Genomic DNA, 14,455 nt, shown 5'->3' on the forward strand with positions numbered 1-14,455 from the left:
ATTAATGTATTTCATCCACTTTTCCTTCCTATTTCTTAAATACCGTTGAAAAACACAAACAAGAATTATATTATGGGACGGAGGGTGTAGTAATATAACTTCATTAATCAAGAGATTATTAAATATGAATATGGTGATGCGTAAGAGAGAGAAATGTTGGTGGGGTATTGAAAAAGGTAGGAGAGAGAATGATGAGCAAAATTATTTTGATCATTGGTGGGATAAAATATGACCATCAAAAATGTAAAATTATTTTGATCATTGATGGGATAAAATGTGACCACCAAAAATGCTCATGAGAAAAATAAGATTAGAGGAGAGAGAAAGTAGGTAGAGAGAGTGAGGAAAAAAAAATATCATTGTTGTGAGTGCTTTTAGATGTAACATCGTTCACCTTGTGTGAAAAGGACACACGGTTATTATTTTAATTTGATCGTGTCCCAAGCTCCGTGCTTGTTTTAATTTTTGAAAAACACAAAACAAATTCCCAAAATTCAAAATCAACACTACAGGAAGAAACAGAGGAGAGAGAGAGAGAGAGAGGTGAATGACGATGGACAGGGAGAAAGAGAGAGAAATAGAGCTAGAAAGCTCAATGTACACTAACTGTTTGCTCTTAGGCCTCGATCCATCCATCATCGGTCTTGCTGCTTCCAACACTACTCCTCGTGTTGGACTTTTCCGCCATTCCAATCCTAAACTTGGCGAACAACTTCTCTACTTCATCCTTTCTTCTCTCAGAGGTCCTGCTCAATCTGCCAAGGTTCTTCAATCAATCAATCATTCAATCAATCTTCTCTCTTTTTTTTAAAGTTAATTACTTCTTGATTTGGCCTAATTTTGCCTTTTTTTTTATTTTTATTTTTTTTTTCTTAGGACTTTGATAAGGTTTGGCCGATTTTCGATTCTGCTCAGTCTCGCGATTTTCGAAAGGTGATTCTTGTTTCCTTATTTATCTAATTTATTTGTTTTGATTTGGAATTGTGAATGATGGGAATTGTTTCACAGGTTGTTCAAGGGATTATTAGTGAACTTGAATCTCAAGGTGCACTTCCGAGGAGTAACTCAAGGGTTTCGTCTCTTGCAACATGTTGTGGACCCAGGTTGGTAGGCAATTCTTTTTCATACTTTTGTAATTTTTGTAACCTAGCTGCATTTTGAATTTTGCTCTTGTAAATGTCTTTTTGGGGAGAAAATGATCGTTACAGTACGAATCACAATTTCAGATTAATGGTAAATCGGTGTTTAATTTGTGATTTTTCTGAAAAATGAAGGGGAAAAAAAAAAAAAAAAAAAGAGGAGAACCGAAATTTCGTAACATGCTAAGTTTAATGAAACTTAAACTTCCTACCTAGAAATAAGTTCTTAGGAGGTATGTATAGAAGTATAGGTTGACTTATCCTGTCAATAAGATGATAGTTTATGTTCTTCTTTCTTGCCTACTCATTTTCTATGTTCTTTCTGGTCACCAATTTCATTTGAAAGGCTTTTGTCCGGATTCTAACATTATGTAAGTTTTAATGTTATAAAGCAAAGGGTAGCTCTCACTAGAAGTTGTTTATTGAGTCAAGTCGAAATTGTGTCGTGCTTGCTTACTTTCTACAATGTGAGATTATACACTATAATAGGAGGAGCTGGTTGTGCATTGGGAGTATTGGTTTGCCCTTACTTGTTGGAGTGCTCAAAAGCACCAAGGATAAGGTGTGGTGAAGGTGCTTTTATGTATATTTTGTGTTTTGTGTGGTTTGAACTTAGAATATGATTCGTACACCTCCAAATGAACACTTTATCATGCAACTTACTATGGTACATGGTTGCTCGAGTGGCATTGGTGTATCCAGGATTTTAATATAGGATGTGCACAATTATATACTCTGTACTTTGTCAAGTAACAATAATTAAAACCTGATTTGTTAAGCTTGTTTATTTTACCATGAAGACCTCTTGTCATCCCTTTTTTAGATTGGTGCTATTATGTTATCTTTATAATTTTGACTATTTTTATGGAAACAATCAAGATTAAATCACAATATTGTCTAGTTGACAATGTAAGAATCGAACAATAGACCCACATTAATATGATAGAGCTCTATTGTATATTAGGACTAACCAAAGTGCTACATTTATAATCTTGCATCAAGTTGCTTCAAATACTTTTTGTTAAAGCATTGAGATTGTACACTTGCACAACCTTGGTTTTTTATGGTTTTCCTCCGACAAGTGGCTAGATGAAGATTCTTCGCATTAATTGGTAATTACTTTTCTACTTTGAGGACATCATTTTATTATATCTCAATTTTTATAAAAATTTGGGCTATGGAATGCTAAAATATCCTTTGACAACAATGCCTTTACTTGAATAGATTTCTTGTCGAGGTAAATTTGTGATGTATAAAAATTTTATTTGAAAAAACATAGTTCAGATGCAATTAATTTTGTTTTTATTGCTTTAGGATGTGTACGTTAGTAGGTGTAGTAACTTCAATTAGCAATCTACCAAATTCTGTACACCTCTTCTTATAGCTCTAACCTTCTTGTCAAGTTTTGAGATAAGTTCATTTGTAGCATTTCTCTCACTATTTTGGGTATCACAGCATGGAAGTTCCTAAATGGTGTTTCAATCATGTTGATTATTCAGAAATAATGAAGAGGAAAGGATCCCTCGCTTTTTAGAAAATCAGAGTACAAATAGTCTTCATGGGAGAACTTTAGCTAATTCATAAAGGGGTGGCATTGGCAATCGATAAGAATTGAGTTAGTGTTACTGCTATTATGCAACATAGACATCTACTTTTGGCCTCTAACCTGATGGATATTGCGATGATGAGATATGAATTCACTTCTTCGAACTGGATCGATGCTATGTTTCTATGAACTATGGAATGTGAAGGTAGAGATCATCTGAAGCCCCTTTAAGCCTAAATGGATTATTTATCCTTAGATGAACCAAATCTGCTTATTAATTAGGCTCAGAATACGCTACCACATATTAGGCAGCCGTTAATAATGTATAAAAGCTTGTTTAGAAATTTAAAAAATGACAATAACAAAAACAAAAAAAAACGATAGATGCTATGAGCACGAGTTTCATCCTTGCATGTAGGTGTTGCGTGTGACCTTGAGGTCTACGCGTAACATCCTCATAAGCGGCGGAGCTTGATGACTTATAAACTCTAATTTTACATCTATATATACAAGCTTTCATTCATTCGTAACAGAGGACCGAACACCTAGCAAATACCCTAACACTTTTGAGGATTTCACAACCTTGACATCGTAATTTCTTCTCATCTCTTCATCTTTAGCTAAATCAATTTTCCCAATCGTTAGAGATTTTGATGTAGGAGTCCATAGACACGCGATGCATAGATCTAGCAATGGAGAAGTGGTATGTTCCTTACTTAATTGATCTAACAGTGGAGAAGTGGTATAATTAGTAACAAAGATGTGTAGAGGTTTTGTAATTTTTAATGTTCGACTATGATTTTGGGTCACCTTGGCGGAAAAACCTTCCTAACTAGCCTCTATTTAATCAACTTTTAAATCTTGCTTTGAGTTATTTTTAATGGGTACATGTGATAATAACAAAAGGGTATCAGAAATTAGCAAACTTCAATTAATGTAGCCCATTTACTATTACATGCCCCCCTCTTATAAATAGGCGTACACCCTTTTGTACTTGCTCCGTCAGACTGTCTTTTTTTTTTTTTCCCCCAAAATGGAACCGTGCATTTAAGAGTTATAAAGATCTACAAATCTTAGCTATGTTGTTTGTTAGCATTTTCCTGTATATAATCTTCAATTCCGTAGTATCTAGTGGCTTTGCACCTTATAACTTGCTTTTTTCTGATTGGGTTGGAAACTTATTTGGTTTGTCTTAGCTCTTCAATTGCTGGAGTATGGATTTTTTCAGTAACTGCTGCTTTAGCAAACTGCTATGGTAACTTTCTCTGCATGCTTAGAGAATTGTTTGCCAAAAAGTCTTTGCTCTTATCTCAATTTACACTTCTTAAGGATCTATTATTTGAATCGTGTGCAGTTCCTTACAAATTTGATATATTTGGTGTAAGAAGTTTTGGACTTAAACTTGAAATCCTCCTTGGCTCCTAGTATTGCATGGCTTTGTATTTTTATGATGCAGAAAAGGGCGCTATTTTTTTTGTGCTATTTTCCTAGTGCCTTTTTTTTATGTCAGGGTGGAGACTCTTCTTGGTCAGTTCTCAGTTATGCCTTTCAGTTATTAGATAACTGAATTTATTTATTTATTTAATTATCATTATATTTTTGGTTTTGTGCATGATTTCAGATTCGTTGAACTATTATGGCAACTTTCTTTGCATGCTTTACGTGAGGTTCATCGACGAACTTTTCCAGCTGATGTTGCTTCTAATGCATTGCCCAGTTCCCTAACTGATGTGGCATTTTCTCATGCTGCTGCACTACTTCCTGTAACCAAGGTATCTTTGTAATTTATTTGCTTTCTGTCATGCTTAACTCTAGTGCCTAGGATATTTGTTGGTGTTAGCGAATATGTAATTTACCCGAGTGATGGATATGACACCCCTCATTTCATTAGGCCAGGATAGCTCTTGAACGACAGCGATTCCTGAAAAATGCAGAAACTGCTGTCCAGAGGCAGGTGATGTGGTCAGGTTTGGCTCATGAGATGACAGCAGAGTATCGGGGTCTCTGCGCAGAAGAGGTATCAATTTCTATTATATGAAAAACACTTGGAGGTCATCTTAAAATTTGTAAAAACTCATTTCCTTTTCAATTCACTGGTTTAGGCCTATCTGCAACAAGAGCTTGAAAAGCTTCAGGATTTGAGAAACAAAGCCAAGATGGAGGCTGAAATATGGGATGAACGTGCTTCTGGTTCAAGTCAAAGTTCTCATTTGGTCTCTAAGGCTACTCGATTATGGGAGTCCTTATTATCTCGTAAGAGTAAGTAGAGCTACTGTGAATATATTTTCATCTAATTTCTGTATCTGCTGCTTTATATGTCTTTTGCTATGCTTGAATTGAGATCTACATGGCTTATCGTTAAATATATTAACCTTACACAAAATATATCTTGTGTTCCCTTGGAAATAAGACTTCTGTACTTCTAGACAATTATTGAAATCTTGTTAAATTGTTGATTTAGCTTTGCGGAAGGAAAACATTTTATAACCTGATGTCTTGTCCAAGATCAAATTATACTCTGTATATAAAATACTTCCTCCGGTTCCACAAATATTGCAACAGTTACCATTTTAGGAAGTTTCACAAATATTGCAAAATTTGCCTATTTGCACATGTTTTCACTCTTTCTCTCTCCTCATCACATGGGTCTTTATCTTTATTCCTCTCTATCTCTCTCCTCTTCTTAAAATTCATGTCCCATCCCCATGTGGCAATATTTAAGGAACGGAGGAATTAGTTAGTAGAATTAAGCCCTCCTAATCTTTTGTGTGATATTGATAAGGGTTTGTTTTGTTGACCTGAATTTATCTTATTGGACTTAATTAAACCTGATTGTCATGTTATATGTACACCTGATAGGACCCGATTAGCCCTGATTAGACGTGATACACCCTGTGACTTATTTGACAGAACACACCTTACTCTTTCTACAAGAATTTCTAAATGGTGTTTGTATGCTAATATATATAAGTAAATAAGAATTACTACTATGCACTTGTTACTGATTTAAAATTCAGTTTTGATATAATTGCTCTTTTCTAAGCATTAAGCCCATGCCATACGTTCAAAGTGGCTGGCATAAAAAGTACTCCATAAGTCTTCTCCTTCTATGGAAGTGGACTATTTTTTTTGAAAATTTGTGGTTCTTAACAGGTGTACATAAATTTCAATTAAAAACACGACTCTGATTTATATTGATATAAAATATTGCTCTCTAGAAGCATTAATCAGTAGCATGATTACCTAATTTGCAGCATGTTCATGTTGCATAGCTCACGGGGAATTCTATTTGTCAGATGCTATTAATGTGCTTTCCTTGGGACATAATACCTCCCCCCCACCCCCAAACGCGTGCACACTTGCGAGGCCACTTCGTATCTCCTTCTATGTCAGTTAATGCTTTCAGTTCTCGGTTTTTAGATCTATGATTTTATCTGCATAGCAATATTAGAACAGAAATCATCTTTGATGGCTAATATCTTTTCGCTTTAATCTATAATGTGCTATGTTACCTTACGCTAGTGCTGCATCTTTTCATGTTTTCTATCTAATTTCAAATGTTTTCTTTTCAACTCTCAAATATATATGACTCTTAAAATTATTGGCTTTAGCAACTTCTGTTAGGTTTTCATTACTTCAATGGTGGTAATTTTCTGCTATATCATAATCACCTTTTATGCTGCATTTAAAAAAAAAATGATCTGATGTGTCAAGAACAGTTGATTCTAAATTTTCACTTTAATAAAAAAAAAAAAAAAAAAAAAAAAAAAAAAAAAAAAAAAAACACCCTTTATGTTATAACATTGTTACTGTCGTTAGGTCAGCATGAAGTACTTGCTTCAGGGCCTATAGAAGATCTAATAGCCCATCGAGAGCACAGGTATATGTGGTTCTTTGCAATCATTATTGATTAGGTGCTCTAGTGTCTGAAGAATTACACTGATTTATGAGTTATTTAGGTATCGCATCTCTGGTTCAGCTTTACTTGCTGGTGTGGATCAAAGCTCACAGGTCTTGTTAGGGAAGCTTGGTGACCTAGCTACAGCTCATCCAGATGAGAAAGAGCTGGTTGATGGGTCATCTACCAATTTGAATAGAGACATGCCAAGAACAAGTGTGGATTCTTCCCATTCACAAACAAATGAAGAAAGCCGAGTGGACGACAGAAGTGGAAGAGGTAATCCCACTGTTGATGTTGCGGAGATTCTTAGGCGCTGGACACATGCTTTACAACGAATCCATAAGCAATCACTTCAATTGGTATACTTTTCTAATTTAATGTTGTCTTACATTAATTTTACGATCTAAAATGTCAATCTTGGTAAAATTTGTCTTTGAACATTTGGTATGACTATAATTGGGTATTTTCTAACTATATTGTATGCTGCAGGCAAAAGCTAATGATGGAGAGGGTCCAGAAATTCTTCGAAGCACACAAGTTGGTGGAACTGGTCACGCTGAATGTTTGGCAACAACCCTGGTTGAACATCGGCAGCACTTGGCCAGTATACAGGTAGTATTCATGCGCCTGTTAGTAATTTGGTTACTCGGTCCAAATTAAAGTTCCCACTTTTTCTTTCCCCTCTAATCTATTTATTTCCTCATTTTCCATTCATGTTAACGTTACTTTCTCCATCACATCTACACTGTTTTCTTTCTCAATTTTAATACTTTCTTTTAGTCTTATATGTATTTATTGGTTCATTTTAGTTGACACATTTCTTTAGGCAAGTTTGCCACTGTATGATTTCAAACATAAATATCTTCAATTGTCAAAAATTAAAAATAAAAGGTTTATATTTATACTTAGACAAATCTAACAAGATCACAAATGACTTTATTTTTAAAGTATTAATCACAAAAAAAAAGGGTCAAAGTAACTTGTGTATAGTGTCCAAAGTCAAAATAAGTGTCAACTAAAAAGAAACGAAGGAAGAGAAAAAGTAAAAACATTGAGCTTCTCCAATGGAGGACTCAGATAGGGGACCAAGATTTATGTCAAAAGAAAGCCCTCCAGCCCTCCATTGGGATGTGTTAGCATTAATAAGAACACTTAATAAATTTGACAATTTTTTTAACATAGCTCTCTTTCTACAAAATGGAAATTGTTTATGTACAGTGTACTACCTATACTTTTTTATTTGTTTGACTTACTTATTCCAGATATAGTTTATGCAAACTTTGAAAAAGATGAGGGGGTGCAAGAAAAATAAATATCATGGAGCACTATGGGTATGAATATATGATGGTGAAAGGAGTATGCCAAAATGGAATTATGGAGTCACCATTGGACATTTGTCTCTAAATATTGAAATGATTTTGAGTCTGACCATTGGAGCTTATAAGTTACCATGAAGTTCTTTGAAACGCAAATTGAATAGAGATACAAGCTTGGTTAATTAGTTTCAAATTTGGAATGATGCATTCAATTTTTGTAAATAAAGTGCTAAGTGTGCCTCCTTAGATTCACCCACCATTTAGCTTATTGACTTTGCCTCTGTTGGACAGAGACTTGTAAATGTGCTTGTGATTGGGATTTAAAGAAGTGGCAATGTGGCATACAAACCTTTTCCATAGCTTCCTTTTAATGAAACTCATAGAGAATTTCGAAATACCGTTCTAAACAATAAGCTGCAACCCATTTCTTGTCAAATCGATTCAAGCACTCTTACGTCTAAGAAATCTCTTTTTTTAGTTTTAGCCGGCCTATAAAATTTGAAAAACAGACCCACACTTGTTAGTTGTGGCCATTTTTAGTGGATAAGCATTAAAATATACCAATTAACCAACAGTGGTACATATTTTTATTTTTGCCTCCACAGAGTTTGTATATATTTCCTTACTACAGAAGTCCCCTTGATCTCCATGCTCAAGTCAAGTATTGTATCAAGAAGGTTTATCTCTGCCTAAATTCTAGTTGTGAATATTCAACTAGAAATGTTTCTATTTTTCCATTTAAATATCTCATAAAGCCTTGACTTATAAATACTCAAATACTATAGAACAGTAATAATATAATTTCGACCACTGTGGCGAGATCATTTCTCTGTGAGAACATTTCAATGACCAACTATGACTAGAGATCTTTTCTCTGTGAGAACATTTTAATTAAAGGGTATAACCCAATTTTGGCAAAGTCATATTTGCAGAAGGGGTCTCTTCAGTTTTCCAATTTGACATGGTTGTTTTTAGCCTCCATCTGAATAGGGTGGTACCTAGTATTTCAGAGAAGGCTATAGAGATAAAGATGACTTGAGTTAAATTTGGATTAGTTAATGTTATGAGTAATACACTATTCTTGTTAATCCTGCTTTAGTTATATAGCCCCCTGTTTGTATAGTAAGCATGCATCCCATTTTCTTAGCTAAAATCACGCCATCCCATTTTCTTCGTTTGCATTTAAAAGAAGTGTATTATTGTTTTTCAGATATAGACTCATTTATCTCTTATAGGGTTGTGACTTGAATTCATCGTCGCAAAAAAAGTTGACCTAGTTATGTTCATTTTGTTGGATATCTGGTAATATTAAAGTAAGATATTTAAATTAAGTTACCATGATTGGCAGGTTTTAATAAATCAACTGAAGGAAGTTGCGCCTGCTATTCAAAATTCAATAGAAGAACTCACAGAAGAAGTTAACACTGTTTCTTCCAGCCTTCCTTTAATGAATAAATGTCCTGGCCAGTCTAGTTTGCCTATGCAAGCTCAAAGCAGTGAGAAGGTAATGGTAATTTTGTTTTGGTTTCCCATTATATGTTAAAGAAGCTGATTTAAGTTTAGATGTTTTAATGTTTGATCCTTTGTACTTTTTCTTTATTAAGATTGGTAAAAGTGATGATACTACTGAAGTTACGTCAAAAATGTCCAATGTTCGACTTGAGAAGGCGGTTGCAAGCCCTACTTTAAAGCTTCCTCCATTGTTCAATCTGACGCCAAACTCAACAACGAAAGTGGGAAATTTACAAAAAAGTTTTACTTCTCCTGTCAACCATGGAGATAATTTATCTGAAAGAAAGAATATTGATAGTGCTTTTTTGAATAATGCAATGGATATTCTGCCACAAGGTTTGCAGCAAGTCTTTTTTTTTTTTTTTTTTTTTTCTGTTTTTGATTTTTGCTATCTAATATGGCCTATTTCTGAATATTTCACTTCTGCAGACTCAGAGTCTTTACATGTCCAGAAGTTTAAGCAGTCAGTCCGAGAAGCAGCTTTGGCCACAAAGTCATGTGATTATGAATCATCACGTGATAGCCACTCAGAAGACGGTTCAGAACACTTCTTTGTTCCTCTTTCAACTGCTGGAATTCCTTCTGTGGGTGTCGAACAGAGGGGATCTTCAGTTAGGAATAACCGATTTTCGTCTGAAGCCGAGTCCTTGTTACTTGGGAATTCTATTGTTGACAATTGCGGAGGCAAAAAGTTTGATGAAGTATCAGATGCTTTTAATGAGTTTGATTCACTTTCAGAGTATGACCGAGTAAATGGGTTTCTGTCTGCTTCCTGTTCAAATTATGCAGCTTCTGAATCGCAAACATCTTTTTATGACCTTGATGAGGCTCCTGATCAAGTCTTCTCTCCACCTTTACTTATGGAAACATCATTGCTAGCAGATGCATATGAAGATTTACTAGGTATGTATTTTTGGTTTGCAGAAAGATTTGCTTCATCTTTCTTCCTAATGATTTTCTCCTATTCAAACATATTTCCTGGTATCAATGGTATGTTTCATATGTTCATACATCTCTGTACTTTGTTCAGTTAGTATGTGCAATACATATCTCAAAGGAAGTTGTATGCTTTCTAATGATTAATGCCATACCCTTTTGTGTATATGAGCAATCTTCCATTTTAAGTCTACATGCTAAAGTTTCTCATTATTTTGGCTGAGAAAATTGTTGGAACTTTTGACACTTGATCCTTCATTTTGTATCAATTATGGGTCTCCTAAATCATCCACTACAACATTTTCTTTTAATATTGGAAAAATTGTCAATTACTACCTTAAAAAATAGCGTCTTGTCAGCTACTACCCCTAAAAATAAAAGTTTTTAATTAGTGCCTTTAAAAGTAATTAATTTGTAAGATTACTACCTTTGTCATTTTTTTTGGTAAAATTAGACCAATTATAATGTCATTGATCGCCTTATGTCTTATATACAGTAAAATTAGTAAAGGAAAACCATTGATAAGTGATTAAAACTGGATTAAAATGGCATAAATTACTTTTTTTTTTTTTTTTTTTGTTGAAATTTGTCATCATAAATTACATTTTTTCAGTTGATAAATTATTTAATAGGTCACAAAAAAGTTTTAAAATGGCATAAATTACATTTAGGCTGATAATTGACAACATCATTTGGCTAATTCGCCGGAAAATAGTTTGATGTAATAATCGTACAAATTAATCACTCTTAAGGGTAGTAATCAACAACATTTTATATTTCTTAAGGTACTAATTAACAGCATTAATTATTGAGGATAGTAATTCACAAAACACTCTTTTTAGGGTTAGTAATTAACATATTTTCCTTTTATATTCTTTATTAGACTCTATCCATGGTCTATTGCCCTTGCCTCGACGTTCAACTCTATGTAGAAGAGATTGAATGGGCAACATTTTTCTTAAGTTGTATCTTCCTCTATGAGTCTTCGTTTAGCTAAAGGGCCTATTGTTTTCTACTTTTTTTAAGAACTATTTCCTTAGATTGTTTATCTCTTTCTTTTGTTGATAAATATTTTTCTTATGCTCAAAGCTTCAACACCCGATGACACTTCATTTAAGGGCCTTTTGTTTCCTATTTTTTCTAGTAAGAACTGTGTTCTTAGGTTGTTCGATTTCTTTCTTTTGTTAATAGATATTTTTGAAAGGCAAAGCTTGACATCCTCTCTACCACCCCCCACCCCGCATGTGCGGTGAAGCATGATTTTGATTATTTCCCTAAAGTCCACGGTGGTGATGAATTGACCACCATCGTGAACTCACATAATGTGTTACATAAATTATTATGTACATGAGATGTAGCTGATGTAGTGATTTCCAAGAATAATAGGGGAGCCTTTGGGTAGATCAAGCTATCAAGGTTAAGAACAACCCTAAATTCATATCCATACAAGGATGTATGGATACATTAATTTTTACCCATTTACATATGATTTAGGGTCAATTGAAAAGCTCCTTAAAAATTAGAAGTATTTTATGCATAATTTTTATACTGAATGTGCAAAAAAAAAATCAACACAAATTTGATGTGCATAAATTTTGTACATAATGTGCCCAATTTCTGTTCTTTCCAAAATATTGAAAATTTTTATCAGCTCTAAAATCAAATTTGCACATCTAATGAAGAAAATATGCACATTTATCCTTCTTATCTTTCTCATCGGATCCCAACTTTATATATCATGTTATCAAGTTCCTTAAGGGTTCATCAATTTAGGTAGCATTGCATAAATACTTCATATATAGAAGGGGTTTTGCCTTTATTTTCCTTCCCCCTTCCCCCCGTGGGAGGAGTGGGGGATGGAGTTTGGGAGAGGGTGGGGTGGTGAGGGTGGAGGTAATGATATAAGTTCATCTCTTAATGTTTCTGATTGTGAATTGTACAAATTTTGTCAATTACTATCCCTAAAAATAAAAGTTGTTAAAAAGTGATTAATTTGTACAATTTTTCGGTGAATTAGCCTAATTATGATGTCACTTATCACTTTAAATCTATTTATATGAAAGCTAAAAGGAAAACGACTGATAAATAATTAATTTGGGACTAAAATGCCATTAAATACATTTTTCGGCTAATAAGTGAAGTCATAAATTACATTTTCCAACTAATAAGTGATTAAGAGGTCACAAAATGGGATTAGAATGACATATACTACATTTAAGGTAATAAGTGACATCATAATTAGGTTAATTTGCCGGAAAATGGCTGTAGAGAGTAATTGTACAACTTAATCACTTTTAAGGGTAGCAATTAACAACATATTTGACTTTTGAGGTTGTAGTTAACAATTTTGTTTTTTCGGGGTAGTAATTGACAAAGTACCTTTATTTTAGGTAGTAATTGACAAATTTTCCCATTATTATCTCTATTGTAGGATATATAAGCTTGTCTTTTCTATCTCTATGGTGAAAAAAATGTTCTCTTGGTACCAGAAACCCTCTAACAATTTGAGATCATGTTATTTAATGCAGCACCGCTTTCGGAAACAGATGCTGCTTTGATGGATCATTAAATGGGTGTCATGCTGTTTTCTGGTTCTGCAATATGCTGTCGTTTCATCCCTACATCTGAATGCTGTTCGGTTGAAGTGTTGATACTACATTTTTCTGCACATTATGCTAATTAGTGAAGATATGAATCCACAGATGCGGGAATGTAAGTTTCATTAGAACCCAAAGTCTGCCTATAGTGCTAATCAACCAAAGGAACAATAGGGTCAGCCTAGTTAATTTTGACATAACATGTTACATGGTCGTAAAAGCCTAACGGTTGTAGCTGGTAGCTGGTGCAACATAGTCAGATATATCTTTTAATTGCGGTGGTTTGACACTGAGGATTGTTTAGAGATGTCTTCCATCATGCAGCATAGTTGTTTAGCTTTTGTTTGACTGAAGTTTTGCAGATGGACTAGATATGGAGCGAGCTATATGATCTGTTTGTTTTGCGGTATATCTTGCATTTGGTTTCAGAATTCCGAGGGTGCCATATTGTGTTTTTTTGTGGGTAAGAATGTTCATAATGGATTACCTTTGGGGTGGAAACTTTCGGGTTTGATGATATTTGGCAGCTGGACATCATCAAAGTAGGCTTTTTATTGGTTTCAGAACATATTCTTCACTGTGGTTGGTACGTTGGCTTTGGGTTGCTGTTTGTATCTATATGATGTTTGTACCCAACAGAATGATGACTTGAATGGTTCAAATTTTTCTTGTGTTTGAATATATTGTATAACATTTGTTTAGAAATGTAACTCTAATGGAGTTTGTATCCTATTACACTTTGGCTGATGCTAGTTTAAACAAACATGGGTTATGTTGAAGATCACAAGAAGATGATGTCTGCAATTAGGAGTATGATAAGGCACTCCGTTATTAGATTAATGGCCATTGCTGTATAGTTCTTCATTTTGCTTCTTTTGGTAAGCATATTTGAGTTTGTCTTTGTAATATAAGCTTTGTTGAGAATGATTTCACTGCTCAAACGTCAAGATGTAAATTGATTTATTTTTTGACGAGGCCACAATGAACCACTGCCAAAAAAAAAAAAAAAAAAAAAAAAAAGCTGTTGTGTACAACAATGTTTTTTATTTATTTTTTGGGTGGCAATAAGCCCCTCATCTTCTAACATTTAAAACTTTTAAATTATCTATGAACAATTCAACATTTGGAGGATATTTACATACAACGTGATCAATCATTTAACAATTTTTTTTTTCCTATAAAACCAGGTAACAACTTGTAACTAACTCCTAATTACAAAACTAATATACTTAGCACAAATTAAATAAAAAAGGGAAAATTTGGGTTGTCAGATTGGTTAGGCAGTTGGGTACGTCGCCTAGGTTCATGACGGCTAGGTGGGGCTGTGGATTTGAATGACTAGGGTGAGAGGTGTGGTCAGAGGCTGGGTGGAGGGGTTAAGCAGCTAGGTGTGGGGGATGGGTGGATCATTGCTAGTCGGGGGGTAGGCAGGGAATGTGGGCTGTGGAGGTTTCGCCGGCAGGGGTAAGGTTTGGGTGGGGATTCATGATAGACGATAGACAAGGTGG

At 34.3% G+C, this 14,455-nt stretch overlaps 1 protein-coding gene across 1 annotated transcript; it reads left to right on the forward strand.

Annotated features, from left to right (window-relative positions):
* Positions 1-485: 485 nt before the first annotated feature.
* LOC110700122 (AUGMIN subunit 6-like) lies at positions 486-13,850 on the forward strand. Its single transcript, XM_021877609.1, has 13 exons — positions 486-763; positions 877-933; positions 1,009-1,103; positions 4,307-4,457; positions 4,577-4,702; positions 4,788-4,944; positions 6,505-6,565; positions 6,645-6,945; positions 7,076-7,198; positions 9,251-9,406; positions 9,507-9,750; positions 9,844-10,317; positions 12,879-13,850. The coding sequence occupies exons 1-13, from the start codon at positions 548-550 to the stop codon at positions 12,917-12,919; spliced, it is 2,202 nt and encodes a 733-aa protein (XP_021733301.1). The 5' UTR covers positions 486-547; the 3' UTR covers positions 12,920-13,850.
* The last annotated feature ends 605 nt before the right edge of the window (positions 13,851-14,455 follow it).

The sequence above is a fragment of the Chenopodium quinoa genome, unplaced genomic scaffold (genome assembly GCF_001683475.1).
Source record: "Chenopodium quinoa cultivar QQ74 unplaced genomic scaffold, ASM168347v1, whole genome shotgun sequence".
NCBI classification, from domain to species: domain Eukaryota; kingdom Viridiplantae; phylum Streptophyta; class Magnoliopsida; order Caryophyllales; family Amaranthaceae; genus Chenopodium; species Chenopodium quinoa.